This window comes from Myotis lucifugus, unplaced genomic scaffold, assembly GCF_000147115.1.
Source record: "Myotis lucifugus unplaced genomic scaffold, Myoluc2.0 scaffold_273, whole genome shotgun sequence".
In the NCBI taxonomy this organism is placed as follows: Eukaryota; Metazoa; Chordata; class Mammalia; order Chiroptera; family Vespertilionidae; genus Myotis; species Myotis lucifugus.
In genome coordinates this window covers 162,094-184,128 of record NW_005871321.1, presented here as the reverse complement: position 1 = coordinate 184,128, position 22,035 = coordinate 162,094, and the positions used below count along the sequence as shown (strand labels likewise).

At 51.8% G+C, this 22,035-nt stretch overlaps 1 protein-coding gene across 10 annotated transcripts in view; it reads left to right on the top strand.

Moving 5' to 3' along the window:
- WHRN (whirlin) overlaps positions 1 to 22,035 on the top strand; it is a 63,549-nt gene that overhangs the window by 8,562 nt on the left and 32,952 nt on the right. For all 10 annotated transcript variants that reach the window (XM_006099355.3, XM_006099354.3, XM_014464878.2 and 7 more), the window contains exons 2-3: positions 15,400 to 15,618; positions 21,187 to 21,312. In XM_006099355.3, coding sequence (XP_006099417.1) covers positions 15,400 to 15,618; positions 21,187 to 21,312 — 345 coding nt within the window. The remainder of the gene's footprint in view (positions 1 to 15,399; positions 15,619 to 21,186; positions 21,313 to 22,035) is intronic.

Sequence of the window (22,035 nt, the reverse complement as noted above, 5' to 3'; positions counted from 1 at the left end):
CCAATTGACCCACACAGTTCAAACTCGCATTGTTCTAGGATCAACCGGTGGCTGGGAATCCGAGTATGCAGAGGGCCAACCTAAGTTACTGCACGGGCATCGCTGCCCCTAACCCCAGCGTTGTTCAAGGATCAGCTGTGTTTTAGAGAAAGGCCTTTAAAAAAAATGTGGTCTGTGTCCTGGTGGGCAACAGCTTGTTTCACCCTCTGCAGCCCAACTCCTCCCTACGGGGCCCTTTTGGTTATTTCATGTGTCACTTTGCTCTTAATATCAAAACCACATTTCCAGAAGTGGGTTGTTTATGAGCCTGACTGTGCCTGTGATTCCAAAATAGAATCATTTATGCATTCTGAAGCAATCAATGAGCCAGTTTTGGGTGAGGTATATCTTCTGGCTTTTTGTTTTTAAATGCAACAACAACACTGTTCAGGTTTCAAGAAACCACAGCGTTTCAGGGGAAGGCCAAGGCCCTGCTAAGCACTCGTGTGTTTAAAAGCTGCTTTATTCTCTACCGAGAATGTATAAATGGGCTTTTTCCCCCCCTTCTTTTCCAGCCCCAGCCCCCCTTACTTCCTTCCCCCTTTGAGAATGTGTGTTCCGTCTGCTGAATTGGCTGTGGCTTTGCTTCGGCTGGGAGCCAGTTTTGTAGCTATGTTGCCTCTCCACCTGAGTTTTCCTAATATCAGCATCCTCCCCACTTTGAATGCAAAGCAAATGTTTCGGCCTCCATAGACAAGTCTCTAGATGTGAGGCTGTGGGCTACAGGGGAGGAGCATAGTGAGGTGACATCAAAGGCCTGGGTCTTGGGCCTTGGAAGTAGTGGTTCACCAGGGCAGCTTAACTGAAAGGTAACAAGACCCCAGGCAAGTCTTAACCACACGGAGGCCTGGGAGGCACTGCCTTCCCTTAGCATCGCTCACTCCCCCTCCCCATGTATCCACTTTGCCTTGACCACAGACGCTGACCCACCCTGTCCTCACCCTTAGCTGTTTGTAGAGCATGCGTTTCTTCCAATGCTGATATATTGGAAGATCAAGGGAAGGGGGTCTGCACCCAAGAGGTTAGAGACGGCTTTTGGAGATGGACCTGGGTTCATCTGGGAGTGTACTTGGCTGTGACCTTGGGCAGCTCCCTTTGCCTCTCTGTGACTCAGACTCTCCATCCTCCAGCCTGCCTGTGGTCCTCACAAATGGTCCTTGTCGCCATTGCACATCCAACGCTGAAAAACTGTGGCCACAGAGGTCCCGCTGCAGGCATTGTAATGAAAAATGTTATCGACTGCGTTCGCTCGGCTTTGAAACTCTTCTATTGTGTCTGCTTAGTTGAAAAAAGAAATAGTGCTATTGGAGGGAAAAAATACTGGGACTGGGAGTGGTTTGAATTGCAGGGTCACTTACTAAATGTAGTTAATATTCCCATGTAGACAGAGTTTCTTTAAAAATGTCTCCTATCTGGATTTTAGTCTCCGCATTTTCATTTCACAGCAGTCGTGAAGCCCAGTGGCGGGATGGAATTGTGTGTCCCGACCGCCCTTAAAAACGTGGGAGGCAGGGCAGATGCATGGCCCGGAGGTCAGTGTGTGACAGCCCTGTCCTGGATCCGCTGCCTCCCCAGCCTTGTTCCCAGCATCCTTCCCTGATGGGCTTCCCAGGGGCCCTGACAAGGAGGGAGGGGGGAGGCTGTTTCCAGACCCATCAAAGCAATTAATGCAGGTGGAAGTGGTGATTTGACAGCATGGGCATCGGCACTTTAAAAAGCCCTGTAATTTATTTGGACCACATCTGAAATGGTGTGCGAGGATTCATGAAGAGGTTTCTGATAAAGAGAAGAAAAGCGGCCCAGCTTTCAGAAATTCCCCTCCCAAGTCCCTGGGGAGGAGGCTTATCTTCTGCATTTCTATCCTCCTGGCCCCGAGGGAGGGGGTGGTGTCCTTTGTTGTGTCTGCACCCAAAGTGACCTTTCCCAGTTTCTCCATCTCCCTCCTTTTGCCTCCCTCCTCTTTCTTCTCAGGGGCCCCCAGACCGTTTCTAGATTTCTCCCAACTCTCCTGAACCCTCTCCCACTTGCAAGGGTCCCTCCAATCCTCTGCTGGGAAGGTCAGGATGCTCAGATGGCCCTCAAATTCGTTCTCACCCCAAGTGTCTGTATCTTCACCCATCTCCTATTGTCTCTGAACAGGATCTGGGCCTCCGTTTGGTATCTTTATTTTTGTTCCCATTCCTTTTTTCAACTCTGTCCAGTATTAGAAACCTCTGTTTGCCCTGGAAGTCCTGGCGCATGGCTGACCCCCTGATGGCACCTCTCCTCTTGACTTCCAGCCGTGGACATTTCCCATGTTAGTAACCTTGACCTACTCCTCTTCTGCACGCTCCACTGCTGGGGATGTGGCGAGGTCAGACCCTCCAGGCTTGACCTCCCCAGCACATCTCAGACCACACTTCCCTGTTCTCCCCCATCGCCACTGCAAACTACAGACCCTCCTCACATCTCTCTGTCTCCATCTCCCTCATCTGACCACCAGTGCATTCAGCATCCCGGAGGTGGGGCTAACTTCCTAAATTTGTGTCTGATCAAGCCATGGCCTACCCAGGGCCTTGCACTGGAGCTGGGGGCCTGCGGGGCAGAGGCGGAGCCCCTTAACCACACTTGGCCAGGCAAGCAGCACACCCTCCTCTGAGACAAGGCTGTATTTCTCTCCACCTGTGGATGCCTACGGCCCCCGTGCATCCTCCCAGCAGACCTTCCCTCCAACCCAAAGAAGGGGGCAGCTGGGAGCCATCTCTGCTCCCCCTCAGCCGGCTTCCCCCCTGCCATGACACGGATAATATATGTCTTTGTCTTTTCTTGGGTTGCTTCTTGGATGCTGATAACCTTCCTATTGGCTTAAAACAAGGCAGACACTGTTTTCAGTACTCCCTGTGTATAAACTCACTCATTTAAACCTCGCCACAGCCCTAGCAGGTTTGAGGTAGGCACCACTTTTACCGCTTCATTTTGCAAAATTGCAAAGAGTTTGTCACTTGCCTGTTGTCACAAAAATGGGAAGTGGTGGAGGTTTTGTTGACTCGAGGGATTGTGCCCATCACCCCAACACCAAGAGAGGTGACACCCCACGATGCTAGAGCCTGGGCCCTGGAGCCGACATGCTGGGTTCGAAGCTTTGCTCTGCCACTTGGCCCCTGTGGCACCTTGAACAAGCTTCCTAACTATGACGCTGAGCACACTAAGAAATCTGGGTGCCACCAGGGAGGGTCATCGTGGGCCACCCGGAGCTCTGCCCACCGAGTCTTCACCACAGCCCCGGGGAGAGGAAGAGGAAACCCGGCAAGGGGAAGGGGCGGGGACAGCCAGCAGCACACGGGTGGGAGGTGGCAGGATCAGATGGGAACCAGGCCTTCCTGCCTCCGGAGCGTGTGCTCCCGGCCCCTGCTCTCAGCTGCTTCTCACCGAGGAGCTGGGTGTGCAGCCTGCGTGGTGCTGGCCAGAGCCAGGGTTCAGTAGATGCACGTGTCTTCTTTGATTTTTTTCCTTATGGAAATGGTTTTACAGCCTTTCGATGAGAAGAGCCACTAGGAACCCAGATAGCCTGGGCCATGGCCACCCCCCCCACCCCCCATGCATTTTATTGACCAGACTTTGGGTGCAGAGGTGGCACTGGGCACGCTTTGCCTTTTTTCTTTTTTCCTCTCTTATCTCTCTCATCATGTCCTGGCCTTTGTCAGGAGTTGATTTTGTATGTTGTCTGTGGAAATTCGCTAAATAGAGAACTGTAACCTCACCTCCACCCCATTAGGGTAGACCCGTACTTACGCAGTCATGCCATTGACTGGTGGAGTCTCTAAATCTGTCCGCACTGTCTGCCGGGGCGACAGGATGAGAACAGGGTCTCCCGGGCCTCGTGTAAAAGGCTGGTGGTTGTCAACCCATCACAGACTGGACAAATAAAGGGCCATTTTTTTCTGGTTCGTAGGAACCACAAAGAGTAGAGGAGTCAGCCTGGACTTTTAAAATAAAGTGTGTGTGTGTGTGTGTGTGTGTGTGTGTGAATGACTAAGTTCAATTTAGAAAACTTAGAAACCCCAGAAAAACACAAAGGAAGAAAAACTAAAATCATCGATAATCTCCACCCAGAGATAATCACGGTTGGACAATTTGACTCTTGTCTTTTAAGTCCCCTGTGTCCCTATGCGTGTAAATTTGCATTGGGAATTTTCTCGGCCATTCTGACATTCGGAACATAGATACGGAGCCTGCTTCTCTCACCAAACAGCACCTCATGGCTATTTCCCCACCTTAAATGTTTCTAGACCATGACTTACAGTGATTGCGTAGTATGTCATTGCAAAGAGGTACACTGTTTCTTTAACTAATTTCGTCTTCCTGAGCTGTTTGTTGTTTTTGGCATGATCCATATTGCTGCTTTAAACATCCTCGCACATAAATCTTTAAGCCCATCTCTAATCATTCCTTGGGCTGTCTTTCTACAGTGGCGTTGGCTCAGGGGATCGACGGGTTTTTACGGCTTTGGTAACCGTGCCAAATTGCTCTTGGGGAAGAGTTGTTGTTCTTACAGTCCCTCCTACCAGCATCAGCAGTGGATGAGATGCCTCATTTTTCCCAGCCTTGGCAACACTGGATATTATATTTCTTTTCCATTTTTGCCAATCTGATAGACAAAAAAGTATCCTATTTTAATTTGCATAATTTAAATAGGAAAGTAGGGCTCCTGAGCATGTTTGTTTGTATAGCTGTATATATGTGCATATAATGTAGAAAATCTATAGCATATATAACACATATTGTATACATCATTATAACATGTACAATAATATAATATCTATAACATTCATTTATTTTTGGTATATAACATTAAAAAATATGTCTTTATTGATTTTTTAGAGAGAGGAAAGCAGAGGGAGAGAAGATAGAAACGTCAATCGGCTGCCTCCTGCACTCCCCCTACTGGGGATCAATCCTGCAACCCGGGCATATGCACCAACTGGGATTAGAACTAGCAACCTCTTGGTACCTGGCACAATGCTCAGTCCACTGAGCCACGCTGGCTGGGCAGGTATATAAGTTATTGATGTCCTACACCCATTTAATCATAAGAGCTTTTCATTTCCATGTCATCAAATCTATCAGGCTTTTAAGAGATGGTTGGTTTGCCCTGGCCGGTTGCTCAGTGGTTAGAGCATCAGCCCATGGATAAAAAAAGGGTCGCAGATTCGATTCCCAGTCAAGGGCACATACCTGGGTTACAGGTTCCCCAGCCCTGATTGGGCACATGCAGGAGGCAACCAATCAACGTGTCTCTCTCACATGGATGTGTCTCTCTCTCATGGCAATGTTTCCCTCTCACTCTCTCTCCTCTCTCCTTCCTACTCTCTCTAAAAATCAATGGGAAAATATCCTCGGATGAAGATTAAAAAAAAAAAGATGGTTGTTTCATCTACCTTGAATTTGGATTCTTCAGTCTGAGGGTGAGTTAAATTGGAAGCCTATCTTCTTGTTAACTGAGAACGTACAGGAATTGATGAGGGACAGGAATGTAGAGTCAGTGAGGAGAAACACCCCATCCGTGTAGCCACTCATGGGCCGAGAAAATGGTATTGATATGAACGGATTTTCCTGATGGATGGTTGCGCTGTAGACATTGATTCTAGCAACAAAACACTCCATCGCAAACCCACCCAGGCTCACCCTGAACCATTATATTTATGACTCTTAGGATCGTGTTCGTTTTTCCCCAAAGAAAGAAAGAAAAGGAAAAAGAGACGAAATAGAAAAGAACATTTGTAAAAGAACTTACTTAAATTATAAGAGACTGAAAGCCAAGCTTAGTGGGTAATTGAAGAATTGCATTAAAAAGGGATCAATATCTTTCTGGAATTTGCTCTGTCCTCATTTTGTGAGCAGCTTTGCCAAGGGATGGTCACTCTGTCACGATCTTGCAAATTTCTCTTGGCATTATCCCCAAGGACAGCATTTTTTCCTCTCTTCGATCCTTCGTGTTTTTCCTTTTAGCACAGCCTTGACTCACGAAGACATTTAGGAGCAGAGATGCTGGAGAGCAGGGGCTTGAAATGTCAGGTCCCTGTTCCCGCCTCTGGGATCCTGGCGTTGCCAGCGTGAGCAAACGTTTCCTCCTGCATCTTCACGCTGAGCCTCTGGAGAAGGTCAAACTCATAGAGGAAAGAGAGTGGAGGGAATGAACAGTTGATTTAAAAAAAAACCTACTTTGTAAAAAGGCCCAAATTAAAGGCAAATTTCAACAGCATTAACGAAAACTGAAAGGGGGAAAAGAAGATACCGCTATTCCCGCCTTCCTAACAGGTTGTCATTTTTCTGCCGCCTCCTCCGGCCTCATCCCTGTGCGTTCACGTTTCCTCCGTGGTTTCGTCGCCTGCTTCCGTTCATCTTTGCTTCATACCTAGGCTGTTGTGTTGTTTCATGATCCTCTGTGGAACTGCATAGGGTCTTGGATGGGCTCACACGGCTGCTCTGCAGTCCAGTTGATATTCTCTGGGGGCAGCAGCTCACAGAGGTGAGGTGGCCACAGAGAGCTGTACTTTGGAGTTCTTACCGCATGGGTCAGCATTCCAGAAGAATAGAGACTAACAAGTTGTGGACTTTTGTTTAAGGGAATGTGAATGTTTATAAATGACATGTGTTCTCAGACCAAAGTTAGCAGCAGCAAAGGATTTCTGGGGAGTGGAGGGTGGGAGGTAGAATGAGAACGCAGAGTTGTTGCCCAAGCGTCTGTGAAAAGTATCTGCCTCCAACTCCTTGTGCAAGGCGTCTAATCCACGAGATGCACTTCAGCATTCATTCCTCCACTTGGTAATGGTTTGATTGAGCATCTCCCTTGTGATTGGTGTGATTTAACACCCTCTTTAAACTCTACAGATTCTATTTACCTATTGTTACTATATGTACAACTAATTCATATTTAAATGGAACTGTGAGCTTCCTAGCAACCAAGGCAAAAAGGGAAATCAGTACATGATTAGATTCTACTAGAGAACCCATTGGTACTTTAGGAGAGGTAAAATTCCTCATTGGCATTCAGTGGAAGACAGTGAATTTCAGGAGGAAGTCTATTTCAATTGCACTTCTTCATTGTCTCTCATTTTGTGTGGAATCACCCATGACCTCCTATCTTTCATATTTATTGATACCCCTGTAACAAAATCAGAAAAATGCCCTGCCTTCTCTGTCTATTGGGAAAGATGTAAATAAAAATAATCACTTGTATAAGTATGTTGCGATGTGTTCTTTCAGGGATAGGGAGCAGCATGTGCAAGTAGCTTCGAGCACTTGATACTGTACGAAAGCCGGGGACAGAGGCCGGAGATGAGGCTGGCCAGGCAGCAGGATGAGCTGTGTGGGCTTGAGATCACTGCGAGGAGTTTGCATTTTACATCAGAAGCAGTGGGAAACTTTGGGGCAGGGAAGGACACTTGCATTTCAGAAGGACTCTCTGGCTGCCCGGCAGAGACTGATTTTGGAGGCTGGGAAGCTGTTGCAGTTCGTGGTCCCTCTAAAACAATGGTTCTCAACCTTCCTGATGCCGCGACCCTTTAATACAGTTCCTCATGCTGTGGTGACCCCCAACCATAAAATTATTTTCGTTGCTACTTCATAACTGTAATTTTGCTACTGTTATGAATCGTAATGTAAATATCTGATATGCAGGATGTATTTTCATTGTTACAAATTGAACATAATGAAAGCATAGTGATTAATCACAAAAACAATATGTAATTATATATGTGTTTTCCGATGGTCTCAGGCGACCCCTGTGAAAGGGTTGTTCGGCCCCCAAAGGGGTCGCTACCGACAGGTTCAGAACCGCTGCTCTAAATGGTTATTAACACAGATAAAAACGTGTTATCTGTGCAGAGGGAAGGAGCTCTGAAGACAGAGGGATAATTAGGGCTTTACTTCCTCATGACATTAAAATATGCCACTGGGGCAGAGTCCACATCACCAGTTTTCTGCCTTCCCTCAAAATGAGGCTGATGAAGGGATTAGCTAAAGAACATATATGCACGAGAGGCCCGATGCACGAAATTTGTGCAAGAGTAGGCCTTCTGTCCCCCGGCTGCCAGCACCAGCTTCCCTCCATCACCCAGGACCCAGGCCTCCCTTTGGCCGCAGGCAGGCACCTGGGACCTGGGCTTCCCTTGCAGCTCCCACTTTGTCCGGAAGGTCGTCCGGAAGGACGTCTGTTCTAATTAGCATATTACACTTTGTTATTATAGATATCTCATAGATATGGACAGTAGTGTGATGAGAAAGGCACAGATTTGGAGAGTCTAAGATTGAAATCCAAGCCCTGCCTCTGATCATCCTCTCTGTGACCTCACATAAACACTTCACACCTACAATCTCTGTCCTTCCCTGTGCAATGGGAAGAATAAACCATGTGCTCGTCACTGCTATGTTGCTATTACCAGTAAGATTAGCCACCACTTACTGGGCAGCTGCTATGTGCCAAGCCCAGCGTAAGATGCTTTGTGTACATTATTGAATCGGGCCTCCTTATTTCGTTTGCATACAACTCCACAAGGATAGGATTAGTAGCACTTTAACAGGTGAGAGAGCTGAGGCACAGGCCACTTAAGTAACTTGTCTAAAGTCTCATAGCTGGGAAGAGATGGAACTTCGTTTGAACGGCTTTCTAGTGAGCATATCTTCCACTGAAAAACACTCAGGGGATCCTCACCCTAAGACACCTTTACATTTTGGTGCTTTGCAGTACTTTAGTCCCCAGATAAAGTCAGAAGATAGAGCCAAGATTTGCCTAAACTGGGATATTTTTGGAGCCTGTGGAAGGAGACACGAGGGAGGGTGGATACCTGCACCAGAGTGACTCTGCTTTGGGAAGAGATTATTGGAAAGCCCCCATTCAGTCCTATCCACAGCCTCTATAGACAGGGGAATTAAGACCTTCTGTAGGCCCCGGTGGCACAGTGCTGCCCCCTGCAGGTGGTTGTAGGAACTACAACAGGGAGAGACCGGGTTGCATATGAAAAAGCACACACTGTTCACGGCCTCAGGAATCCCACCTTTCTCTAATCTAGGGCAGCGATTTTCAACCCGTGTGCCGCAAGAATTTTTAAAACATGCAATACCTGACTGTTTAGTCAGGAGCACTGACCTCTTTTTCCTTAGATAGTCAATTAAAAAAATGACACCACCCAACACAATAGCTGTCCAGTGTGAATGAATCAAAATCATACCTATTTTTTTTTGTCAGATTGGCAAAAGTATATATTTTTTGGTGTGCTGCACAATTTTAGTAATTGGCTTATGTGTGCCATGAGATGAAAAAGGTTGAAAGTTGCTGATATAGAGAATTAGATACACATGTGATCCGAAATGCAGGTAATAGTATGTTATCATAGCATTGTTTGTGCTGGCAAAAAAAACAACAACAACAGTGAGAAACAACCTAAATGGTGTCCAGCAATCGGGGAGCGAGAATTCCGTGGTGCTTCATGTCTGCCAGGGGTTGTGATGTAATACAGAAAGAAATGCGCTTAACGTCATTGAACTGGTGAGGAAAGAGCCTCAAAATGCATTTTTTAGCTGGAAAAGAAAAAGGCGATTCGCCTAATGATGGTGTGACACCTAGATGGCTATCATCATCTCGGCTTTTGCATTTTAACTGCAGAGACAGGCAGAGAGAGGTGGGGTAATCTGTTCTGCGTCACACTGCCAGCAAACAGCAGAGCCAGGGCCGAGGCCCCGGGTGTCTGGACCCAACGCCCCAGCGAGGCAAGGTGGGGTCGGGAAGAGGGGCGTGTGCCATCTGGCCTCTCTTCCCCATCACTAACCTGGATTTCAGAGCAGCTCCCCATCCTGAGGGGGAGCATCTGTTTCCAAGAAGAGAAGAACTGGCTCCTCGAGCAAGGTCTGTGCCCTGAAATGAGCCTGCTGACTCACCATGAGTGCCCTCAAGGCTTTTCGAGGGCGCTTTTTTGCATATGTCCTGCAGGATGATAGTCTGGTAACCTCGCAACCTTGTGCTCCTCTGTGTGCTTGCCCCGGGTGCATGTTTCTTGGACATATGCACATCCGTGTGTTAACACACACCCCCTGGTCCCCTTACACCATGGCCCTCTCCAGCCTGTTTCTCAGGCCTCTGCTAAGCAGAGTCATGTCAGCCTGGTCTGTGATTTGGGGGTTTCAGAGTTAGCTCTGAAGAGCCGAGGGAGGCACATTTGCTTCCTGAGAGCATTAATCCAAGTAGCAAGTTGTTAAGTTTGAAGACATACGCATATAATTTACATTCCGCAATCATAAGACGCTGCCTGAATAGTCATCTGGTGACGGGGAGTGTCTTAGCCGTGCCATCTGCCGGGTCAGACGGAGATGTCTTTGCTGGGACTTGGGATGCCCGCAAGTCCCTAGGTCGAGTTTCACCATGAAACACGTGATAAAACGCACGAGAGCACGGCGCTCTGGTGACCCTCTGCCTGCCGTGGATTCTCCAAAGCTTACGTTTTCTCTTTTTAACCACTGCTCATCGACTTCTCAAGTGAGAGGCCCTGTGCTAGCAGGGCGCCTCTACTAAAGAGAGAGTGGCATTATGGCCTTCACCTTACAGAGGAGAAACCGAAAGGTGGGCAGCTTGCGGGAGGGGGCACTGCTAACAGGCAGTGGGGTCAGGGGCCTGGCTGGTTCCGCAGGTTGCCGCAGCGGGAGAGGGCACGGGTGACCGAGAGTCAGCAGCCTGCACAGGCGGAGCTGTAAGGCGGGTGGTTCACCAGCCGTAGGCAGCAGCTGCCAACGAAGGGCAGGGCCCTCAGCATAGTCCCATTGCAGGGGCGTCTCCCCAGCCTCAGGTCCCTACAGGGGCCTCCACCGCTGACGTGGTGCTGCGTTGGGGTGTGCTTCCTGCCACACCTGGCGTGCTCCATCCGCCCTTCTGGTTTAGCCCTGGTTTCTCTGGGCCTCAGTTTCCCACGTGTAAAATGGTCTGACGTTGTTGCTGGCGCTGGCCACAGTAGCCCGAGGCCCTGGTAATGGAGCCCAGAGCCCCCGGATTCAAAATCTGGTTGAAAGACCCTGTAGCCACCTAGGCGCCACGGTCTGAGGGCTCACTCCTTAAACGGGGAACCCCGACGTGTCCCCCAGGTGCAGCGCTCAGGCCTGGAGTCTGTCCCTGCACATGCCCCTGATCTCTTCGCTACCATGACCCATGACCACCCTGCGGGTCTAGACTGCCTTTCCTTCTAAGTGCAGTCATGAACCAGAAGATAGTGGGGTTGAACTTGGGGCAGGACCTCAGCATTCGGTGAGTCCAGCCTGCTCAGGGCCAGTTGACAAAACCGAGTCCCAGCGAGAGGAGGCCGTGGCCTAGGTCACCCTGCGAGCCAGTGGCGCCACGGGGGCATGCCTGCGGCGTCGCTGTGTCTCAGCCAGAGTTCTTCCTGGGTGCCCTGCTGCCTGAGGCTGCTGGCTGCCCAGCTCGCCCTGGTGAGAGAAGCTGCTAGTCCTCCTGAGACGCGAATGGCGTGGTGCCCCTGGCGGTGAGTGAGGACTGCACGATGCCCAGATGGCCTGAGCCTCAGGGACGAAGGGGCCATGGGTGGGTGCGGAGGGGGGGGGGTGATCTGGGGAGAATGCATCGGCCAGCTCTTTTTGGGAATTAGCTCCTTCGTTCAGTGCCACCCTTTAAAATAAGCGAGCGGTTGTTTGTACACCTGGAGACAAGAGGGGAATAAGAAGGATAAACCCACTTCTTAGACCATCCCCACCTCCTCGCATGACACCCACCTTTTAGAGGGAGTGGAGCCCTTCCACAGGGTTCTCAGAGCCTGTCCCAGGAGCCTCATTTTCTTCAGTTTCACCAGAAAAATAGCGACAGTGGTGATGGATGTTGATATTCTTGCTCTTCAAGACCCACTGGAAGCCCACACTTACCCGTCCACAGCCAAGAGCAGAGGTTCCGGAATGGTCCAAGTTGGAGTGACCATCACATTTTCGGGTCCCATAGGCTTGAGGTGCAGAGGGGAAGGGACTGGCTCAGGACCGTGCCTCTCCTCGCTGTACCCTCTCTGTCCTTCCCATTTCGGGTTTCCAGGGTCCCCTTCCGTAAACTACCAGGGGTGGGCAGCTTGTGGGAGCCGCGGTGACCTCCCAGGCCCTCTCCGGCGCCAGCCGCCTGTGGCATTCTCATCAGAGGCATTAACCTCCTCTCGTTCTCAAGGTCATTGCCTGCCTATTTATAAAACTGACCAAGAGAATTCCACTACTGCCGGCAATACAGAATACAAATCATGCTCTACTCGTTGGCTTCATTCTCCCCCCCACCTTCTTTTAACTCCTTAGATCAGTGGTTCTCAACCTTCCTAATGCCGCGACCCTTTAATACAGTTCCTCATGTTGTGGTGACCCCCAACCATAAAATTATTTTCGTTGCTACTTCATAACTGTAATGTTACTACTGTTATGAATCGTAATGTAAATAGCTGATATGCAGGATGTATTTTCATTGTTACAAATTGAACATAATGAAAGCATAGTGACTAATCACAAAAACAATATGTAATTATATATGTGGTCTTGTTTAATCCACACGACCCCGAGAAGTGGCTGTTGTCCTCCTTTCACGTGGGCTGCTTTGAGAGAGGGGGGTGGCTGGCACTAGGACTCTATACTAACAAGTGACAGAAGCCATTACATCCAGTTACGCCGGAATCCACATCTGTGTTCTCTCCACCTACACGCCTCTAATTCTAGTGCAGCCTTCCAGATCAAACGCGTAGCTGCGGGGTGATGCCTGTGGATGTTGGGGTTACTTTTGGGATCATATATGTACTTTCTCACCTCATCAGGTCAACCAGGCTTTTATGAGCACCTACTGTGGAAGGTATGAGCACCTACTGTGAGCACCAGGGGAAGCCTTGTCTCTCACCAGGCGTTAAGTGCCATGAGCATCTGCCCACTTTGTTCTCTCCCGGCCTGGCACACAGTAGGCCCTCCATCAGCCCTCATCGAATGAATGATGGGGCTCAGACTCTGCCCAGGAAAGAAGCAGAGAAGAGGCAGGCCAGTGGGAACTGCACTGAGCAGCCAGCAGTGCCCTCACGGAGGAGGGAGCAGTGGGCAGGGAGGAGGGGCAGGAAGACTGTGCGGAGGGCTCGGTGGCCTCGGAGGTTTCTGCTGAGGCTCCATGTGCCCTGAGACCCACCTCCCTCTTTGCTCCAGCAGAAGCCCACTTGGTCTCCCGCTTCCTCTATCCTGCATCTCAAACTTTAACAGGTTTTTATTTTCCCAGCCGTTCTGTCTGGGAGCCCGGGGAATGCTAAAAGACCACTGTAGATCTTCCCCTGCTCATCTGCTCAGAAATCCTTCGGTAAAAGCAGAATTTTCCCTCTCCTTCTCCCTCTCCTGGGGAGTAGCATTTAGCTGTGGGAGTGAGGGACCCGGCGCCTCCCTGCTCACGTCAGGACAGAGTGTCCTCGGGCAGGGCCTGGTCCGCCAGGGCTCCCCACTGCCCTTGACAGCTCTGCCCGTGGCTGCATTTGGCCGCCAAGAGTATTGGGGAGTCAGAATAATGTATGCTCTGGATTCGGGCAAGTGGGGAGGACCAGACAGCAAAGTACTGCCCTCCCCCTTTGAGACATAGTGTTGCTTTCTGGAAGCAACATACCCTCATTCTGGAGCAGTTGGAAAATACTGAGAAACAGGAAGAACAGAATAACAATCACCCATAGCCCGGCCCCCGGAGAGCAGCACTGCGGGCATCTCAGCACATGGCTCCTCAGTTTAGTTTTATTTTTTTCCCCCGTGGGGTTTTTCCTTTACCAGAACTGAGATCGTTCTGTGAGGCTTGACTTATGTCCTTCTGACCCCACTTAACGTTGAACTAGGTCCCATATCCTTGTCATTACAAAGTTTTGTAATGGTTTTAAAATGTGACTTTAGCGGCAGCATGAACTGTCATGTGTGTATGGACCATCCTTTACTCAAATGGTCCCCAGTTCTGAGGGGTGTTTGCTGTTGATCCCGGTGCTGAAGGCCCTTTTCTGGGGGGAAACCCACTTCGTTTCAGGTGCATTACGAGGAAGCAGCATGGCCGATCGCAGCTTCCACCCAGGGCGCAGGGCCTGGCTTCCCTCCCTCTCCCTGTGGTTGGTCTGTCTCCAGACTGGAACATATAGAATGAAGGTGCTGTCTCAAGATTCGTTGCTCTGGGTAGGAGCCCCTTATTAGCTGTGTGGACAGACGATGTCCCTCTAATTATTCACCAGAATCATGGGACCCCCTTCCCCACAAGATGGGATTCCGTGAGGAGTTCAGGAGACGAGGCATGCCGGGGGCAGACCGCCTGACACGCACAGGCCCTTTGCAAACCTTCCGCTATCGCTATTATCAGTGTTTTTCTCTCTTGACTGTCTTGTCTGGTATTTTATCGGGGTCGCTGAGACCACCCCGAGTTCTGTGACACTAGAAGGGCTCGCAGGTTCAGCATACAGTTGTCCTCGGGGTGAATATTTGTCCGCTGCAAGGACGCACAGCAAAATGAGCGCAGGGAGCAGGGGCGCGGCAGAGGCTGCACTGAGTCCCCCCCCTCCCCCCCACGCTGTCCCACGGGTCGAGCTTCCTCCCCCACCACTGAACTGTGCCACAGGGATGAGATGCTGTCTGCCAGGGAGACTCAGTGCCAAGGGTTTGGGGTTTTTTGTTTGTTTTGTTTGTTAATCCTCACCCCAGGATATTTTTTCCATTGATTTTTAGAGAAAGTGGAAGGGAGGGGGAGAGACAGAGAGAGAAACATTGATGTGAGAGAAACACATTGATTGGTTGCTTCCCACACATGCCCTGACCTGGGCCGAGGATCAAGCCTGCAACCGAGGTATTGAACCCGGGACCCTTCAGTCCACGGGCCGACACTCTATCCACGGAGCCAAACTGGCTAGGGCAGTGCCAAGGGTTTTTGTTGGGGGCTGGTCACATAGGTACCCTCTGCCTGTACCCACATTCCAGATCTCTGGAAGGAAAGCAAGTGGTCAGCATGAACCGCATGGTTTGCACAGGTAGGCTGCACACAGCGAGCCCTCGTCAGGTCGGGAACGGTGGGAACACTCCGAATGCAAGCTCTCAGGTGCCGGCCAGGCAGGCCTCCCTGTGGGTGCAGGCCCAGGCCTGCTCTGTTATGCTGAGACCATCTCTCTTGTGTTTGAACCACTTCAAGATAAGGGTGGGACAGATGTCCTGGTTTCCATAGGACAGAACCGAGGCCTGGAAAAGAAAAGGCATTTAGGGACTGGCCTTCTCCGTGAATGGGTCCCGAGAGGAAGCAAGTGCTGGGGAATGGGCAGCTGTCCCTCACTGCCCCTTCCTGCTAACACTGTATCCCTCTCTCTGCTCTCTCTCTAGGCGCTCAAGGGCTCCAAGAAGCTGGTGATGTCGGTGTACTCGGCAGGCCGCATCCCCGGGGGCTACGTCACCAACCACATCTACACCTGGGTGGACCCGCAGGGCCGCAGCATCTCCCCGCCCGCCAGCCTGCCCCGGCCCCACAGCGGTGCCCTGAGGCCGCGCGAGGGTGACCGGAGGAGCACCCTGCACCTGCTGCAAGGCGGGGATGAGAAAAAGGTGAGCTGCCCCGCCTGGCCTGGGCAGGCTGACCTGAGGCGGGGAGTGTGTGTGTGTGTGGTGGGGTGGGGGGCACGCTGTGAGGGAGGCTAGCCCCTGAGACCATTCTTCTGGCTAAGCCCAGAACAGGGAAGCTTTTTAGAGGCTGGAAGGAGGGCTTGGTCCTGTCGGGGTTCCGTTCTTTCTTTTTGGCCTGTGCAGGCTGTTACAATGCAGACCAAGGTGCTGCAGCAAAGAGCCTGTGACTTAAATAAGGTCAGGTATCTCTCCTTGTCACAGCGAAACGGAGGGGACAGTGTAGGCTGGCGGGCAGCTCTGTCCCACATCTTATTCTGGGGCCCGGTTCCCTCCGCTAACATCCTGTCTAGGACGAAGCTCAGAGCTTCCCTTTAAACTAGAAATGACTGGACTGCTCAGCAGCTCTGACCCAGGCGCTTAGCCACGCTTGCTGCCAGGACTGCGGGCTCCAGAGGGAGGCGGTGGCGGGGCCGGTCTGGGTTGTAAGGAACAGAAACGGGTCCTGGTCACCTCCACAGAGTAAGAGCTCGCTGGCAGGTGTGGCAGGCCCAGAACTGAAGCCGAGGAACTGGGGTGCCGCCTCCAGAAGAAAGGGATCTCCTCCCTTGCAGGTCTCTGCCTCCTTCCCCTCAACTGTCATACTCCAGGGAGGTGCACCGATTGGCTGGTGGGGAGGGCTGGGCAGTTTGATTGACAGAACCACCAAAACGGTCGCTGGTGGGGGAGGGGATGTTGTCCAAAGCCCCCCCCCCCAGGATGTGGTAACCTGTAGGAGAGGGACAGGGGCATCAACAGACGCCCCCTACAGGGCCCGCCTCTCCCCAGGCACGACTGGTTCTTAAAATACTGTGGAAAGGACTGAGAGATGGCCCCCCTGATGTTTTAAACTTTACTCTGGGGGCTGTTTGCACCCCGCCCCCCCCCAAGTCGATCCTGGGACAAGGAATGTCATACCTGCAAGCAGCTCTCTGGTCCTCCAGCACTTTGACTCTGGCAGCCTGGAGGCCACAGAGCCTCCCCTCCGGAGACATTCTCAGCTTTCCTTTCCTGTCGATAAGACCGTAACATTTATTTAATGTTTTGTGTTCTTTGTGCTCAAACATCGATCTGCAGGCGAGACAGAGATGGCAGCCGCCTCTGTGCCAGGCGAGAGGCAGTGGGTAGCCAGCTGGTAGGCACCACTGAATCCGCCTGGGCTTCTTCCGAGGAGGCAGGGCTGGGTGGGGGTCGGCCCCCGTGCTCCCCTCCCCCGGCGACCTTGCTCTCTGGCCGTCTTGAGAAAGCAGCAGTACCTGTGGCCTTGACTCATTTCCAAGCCCGGCCTTCCAGGGTTAGGCAGAGAACTTGCTTTATCCTTTTCTCCAGCCCCGTCCCTCGGGGTAGGACATAATCTTAGAGTAGAAATTCTCGCTGGTGGAGAGCTGGCTGGGTGCTGGGCTCTGTACTTACAGCATCTTACTGAATCCACAGACCACCCTGCAGGGCAGGTATCCTTATCCGAATTTTACACATGAGGGGTCGGAGATTCAGCAACTAGGGCCCATGCAGGAGGCCCCCTGTACTTAGTGAGCTCCTGGTGTGCCTGAGGCTGCTGTGGGAAGTGGAATAGGAGGTCCTGGGAGGAGTGAGACAGTAATCCAGAAACGAACATAAGTTAGCAAGAGCATTAAAGTGGTGAAGACAGATGGAAGAAGTAAAATCAGGAGAGGGGATAGAGAGGGATGGGGAGGGAGGCACTGCTCCGGATGAGGTGGTCAGGTAGGGCCGCTCCGAGGAGATGGTTCCTGAGTGAGACCGAGAGAGGAAGAAAAAGCCACCATGTGCCGTCGGGGCTGAAAATCCCAGGCAGCAAGGACAGCGCGTGCAAAGGCCCTGAGGTGGGAACAAGCGTGGCATCTCGAGGCTTGGCGAGAAGGACCCTGTCCCTGGAAGTGAGTGGATGGGAGGGTTGGGAGGAGAGAAGGTGACCTCTGGGTGTCTAGGAGTGACTTACCTAGGAATGCAGAAGACAGAGGCTGAGAGAACTGTGTTCCCTGGAGGCCCACTACTTCAGAAGGCAGCAGAGACCCTAGACCAGCGGTCGCCAACTGGTGGTCCGTGAGGTCTGAAAGGTTGGCGACTGCTGCCCTAGACCACCCCAAGGAGGCCTTCACAGACCTCAGAGCTCCCAACAGCAGCTTCTGCCCTGTCCTCGTGTCTGCTCTCGCTGACACAACATGGAACCCCCACATCCTTGTTGAGAAGGGCCCTGGGGACATGTCCCTGGAGCCTTCACTCTGGCTTCCTGGGCCTGACTCTTCTGTCCAGTGGCCTGGTCTCATCTAATATTCTAAATAGCTGTGACCAGACTCCTGGATGGACTTCCCACCCAACTGCAGAAATCCTAATACAGCCCCAGTGGGGATGCACCGTCTAGGGCAGTGGTTGGCAAACTCATTAGTCAACAGAGCCAAGTATCAACAGTACAATGATTGAAATTTCTTTTGAGAGCCAAATTTTTTAAACTTAAACTATATAGGTAGGTACATTGTTATTAACTTAATTAGGGTACTCCTAAGGCTTAGGAAGAGCCACACTCAAGGGGCCAAAGAGGCGCATGTGGCTCGCGAGCCACAGTTTGCCGACCACGGGTCTAGGGAAATGAGTGCTCAGGGTAATCGTGATATAAAAATCACACGTGGAACAAAAGTGCCTTTGAAAACTCTCAGCTGCCCTCTGAAGTTGGATCTGTTTTCTCAGCCCTCCCAGTGATGCTCTTCTCCACACTGGAGTGTGAGCACCATCGTGAGGCGGCAGGGAGGCACAGGGAGGAAGAACTTACGGAGCTCTCTGCAAATGAGACCTCTCTGCTCTCGGGACACTGTCACGCCCTCAGAGGCGAAGAGGGGCTCCTTATTCCAGCGTCCCATTCTGGGCTAACCCTCAGCCTCTACAGCTGCAGTAAACAAGGACAGGATTGCTGCTGGGGGTTAAACAGGCTAGTGTCCACGTGGCAGAAAGGATAAGACTCTGGAGCCAGGCTGCCTGGGTTCAAATCCTGCCTCCCCCACTTACCAGCTGGGTGACCTTGTACAAGTGACACAACCTCTCTGGGCTTCAATCTCTCCTCTGTAAAATGAAGACAATAACAGGGCCTACTCTCCCCACTACTGGGTCAGCTCCGTGGCGGTAAGGATCTCCGTTCTGTGCCCTGGTAGTGGCTCGCACAGCACAGGCCCTCAGTAAGTATGGAGTGAATGAATGAATGAAGACGAAAACGCCTTGGCAACTGGCCAGTACATGCTAGAAGCTCAGGGAACATTTGCTGTTTGATTAAACCCATATGTACACTGTTCTTTGCAGAGTTAACCAGTTAACTGCTACTATATTTTTAATTTAATTTAAAAAGGTCCACCGCTGGCGTCTATAGGCGCTTATGACGTACAAATGGTTAACAGAGGATATAACATGACTCCCTCCTTGGGTTCTGTTAATTTGCTAGAGCAACTCACAGAACTCAGGAAAGCAGTTTGCTTACTGTTTACCAGTTTGTTGTAAAAGGACTGGATAAAAGATACGGATGAACATCCAGATGGAAGAGAGGTGTGGGGAGGGACGCAGAGCTCCGGTGCTCTCTCCAGATGTGCCTCTCTCCCTTTACGTTCACATGTTCCCCCGCACCCTTACCATTGGGACTTTGTGGAGGCTTCCTCACATAGGCCCGATCAGTTAACTCCCTTTCAGCCCCTCTCCCTTTCTGGAGAATGGGGGTGGGAGGTGAAAATTCCAGACTCCTCATCATGGGTTGGTCTTTCTGGTGTCCAGGCCCCAGGCAGGGGCCATCCAGGAACCCACCCAGAGTCACCTCATTAGAACAAAGGTTGCTCCTACTGCTCTTACCACTTAGGAATTTATACGGGTTAACAGAGCTCAGTGCTAGGAATGGGGTTGAAGACTAAATATACATATTTCTTGTTACAAATCACAATATCACACCTGGTTTTAGAACTTCCTGACCGTGTGGCCTTGAGAGCGTCCCTTGACGTTGGGTGAGCCACTGAGGCTTCCCGCTCCTGGATTTGGGGATGGTCACGGCAGCCACGTGGGACTGTTTTCCAGGGTCACTGGTCGTGTGTGTAAGCACAGAGCACAGTGTCTGGGACAGTCATTCATTCCAGGGGCAACCATGACTGATCGAATGCCAGCAAGGCGCTAGGTTCCTTTCATGTATTTTTGCCCCCAAATGCTTATCGATGTCATCTCCGGGGGTTGCTCATATTGCTTCCTGGGCAGGGTCGGGGTTCTAGGCAAGGCAGGAGGGGGGATGGCGGTGCCTGCTCCGTGTAGGTTGTGTGCGAGGATTTCACTGGTGGGGAAACTGAAGGTCAGAGACGTGATGGGCCTTGCCCCACCGTTGCCCAGGGGTAAAGGACAGAAGCAGGATTTGAACTCGGGCCTTTAGGAGTCCGTGTGGTGCTCCGCGTAAATGCCTGGCCTCTGCCAGCTGTTGGCTGTGACCGTGGCCACATCCTTTCATCCTCCAGCCTCAGTTTTCTCATCTGGAAAATGGGTATAAGAATAAAGCCGCAGAGGAGGAGAGGGGATGAAATGAGGTAATTAATGCATGTGAAGTGCCTGGGATTTAGAAATACATCTAGTCCCCAGCTAATCTAGTGAGTTATTATTACTACGTGCCTATTATTGGTGGGCGTGGCCTTCTTTTCATGGAGCCAGGCTGCCTCTCCTGACTGTCCTTTCCCATCTGTGAATTTTGTTTCCTACCAAACGCCAGCTGAATTTCCAGCAAGTGATTGAGGCCGATTACTGTGTGGTTGATGGGACTGTTATTACGGTTCTGTAATAAAGACTCCATTTTATTCCCTGTGAAGGATTTATGGGGAGGTGGCGGGCAGGCGGGAGGTTTGTTTCCATCCTCAGTATTCAGAGGGCGACTCCTGCCATCTGTGTGTTCCTGGGCTCCTCTGGGCTCTCCCCAGAATCTTTGTGTCCTGGAGCTGGAGGGACCATGTGAGGGGGGGGAGGGCTGGGGGTATGTGGGGGGGCAGGAGAACAGACCCCAGGTCACCCAGTGAGCAGGGCTGAGTTCGGCTGGTTCCAGGCCTAAAGGCACAATATGGAAGAGGGGGTTTGCTCTACCTGGCAAAGTGGGGGTTCCTGGTGGGGACTACCCACTCTGTCCTCAGCCCGCCTCGCTGGTCTGATCCTGCCTCTCCCTTCTCTCCTGTTCCCCTCCCCAGTAGTCTTTCTAAAATCCCAGTCTGAGCCTCTCTCCCCTGCGTAAGGCCCAGGCGTGGCCTCGCTCACAGCCCCGCACATAGGCTAGTCTTGTTCCTCCCTCTCCCTCCCTGCCGCGCTCCATACAAACAGAATCCTGCGTGACCCCAGGGGCTGTGCACTATCCAGATTCCAGATTCGGAGCTTTTGCCCTCCCCTTGCCCCGGCCCCTCAGCCAGACCTGAATCCATGTGCCCCTCAGGGACTAGGAGTGACTGCAGCCCGCTGGCCCCCGAAGTTCATGGCCCTCAATGCTGTGTCCTGTCCCTGCTGCAGGTGAACCTGGTGCTGGGGGACGGCCGGTCCCTGGGCCTCACCATCCGCGGGGGAGCAGAGTATGGCCTCGGCATCTACGTCACGGGCGTGGACCCGGGCTCTGAAGCAGAAAGCAGTGGGCTCAAGGTGAGGGGCCCCCCACTCTCTCGGGAGGGGGTGAGGTGCGGGGCTGCAGTCGTGGGGGTGGGAGGGACCACCTGAGCCATGCGGGGAGCTCTCGGAGGCTGATTGCGGTCAGACTTCCAGCAGCGCATTCAGCATCCACCTTCGGGACTGGCCCCAGCCGGAGCCCTTGCCCGGCTGCATGCCTCCCATTCACAGCTCAGAGCGAGCGGCAGGAGCTGTGTCCCATCTCCCACGCCCCGAGTTCCCACTGTCCTCAGCGCAGGGTGCCTCCCACGTGGTGCTGGGCACCGGGCAGCCAGGCTCTTCCTGGCTGCTGTTTTGCAAACACTGCTGATGGACTGCGATGGCCCTGACTTCAGAGTTTATTATGGTGCTTGGGGAGGGAAGAGGAGAGAGAGCCACGAGCTGGGCTGGGGTTGTACTGGGGCAGCGTCGGGGCTGGCGTTTGATCCAGGGCAACCAGCAGTTATTGAAATATTATTAATTCACGTCTCAAAGAGGGCTCACTGTGTGCCCAGCATTCGTAATTGACTTCACAGGTGTTATCTCCTGGAACCTTCCTGCCATCCTGTGGGGTACGTCATTCTTACCCACGTTTCCGGCTGGGTAAACCGAGGCATGGAGAGGTTAAGCAGGCTAACCCAAGGCCGCACAGCCGATGGGATGCAGAGCAGGATTTGGGCCCAGGCAGTCTTGATTTCAACGCAGCAGGAGGTGAGACTG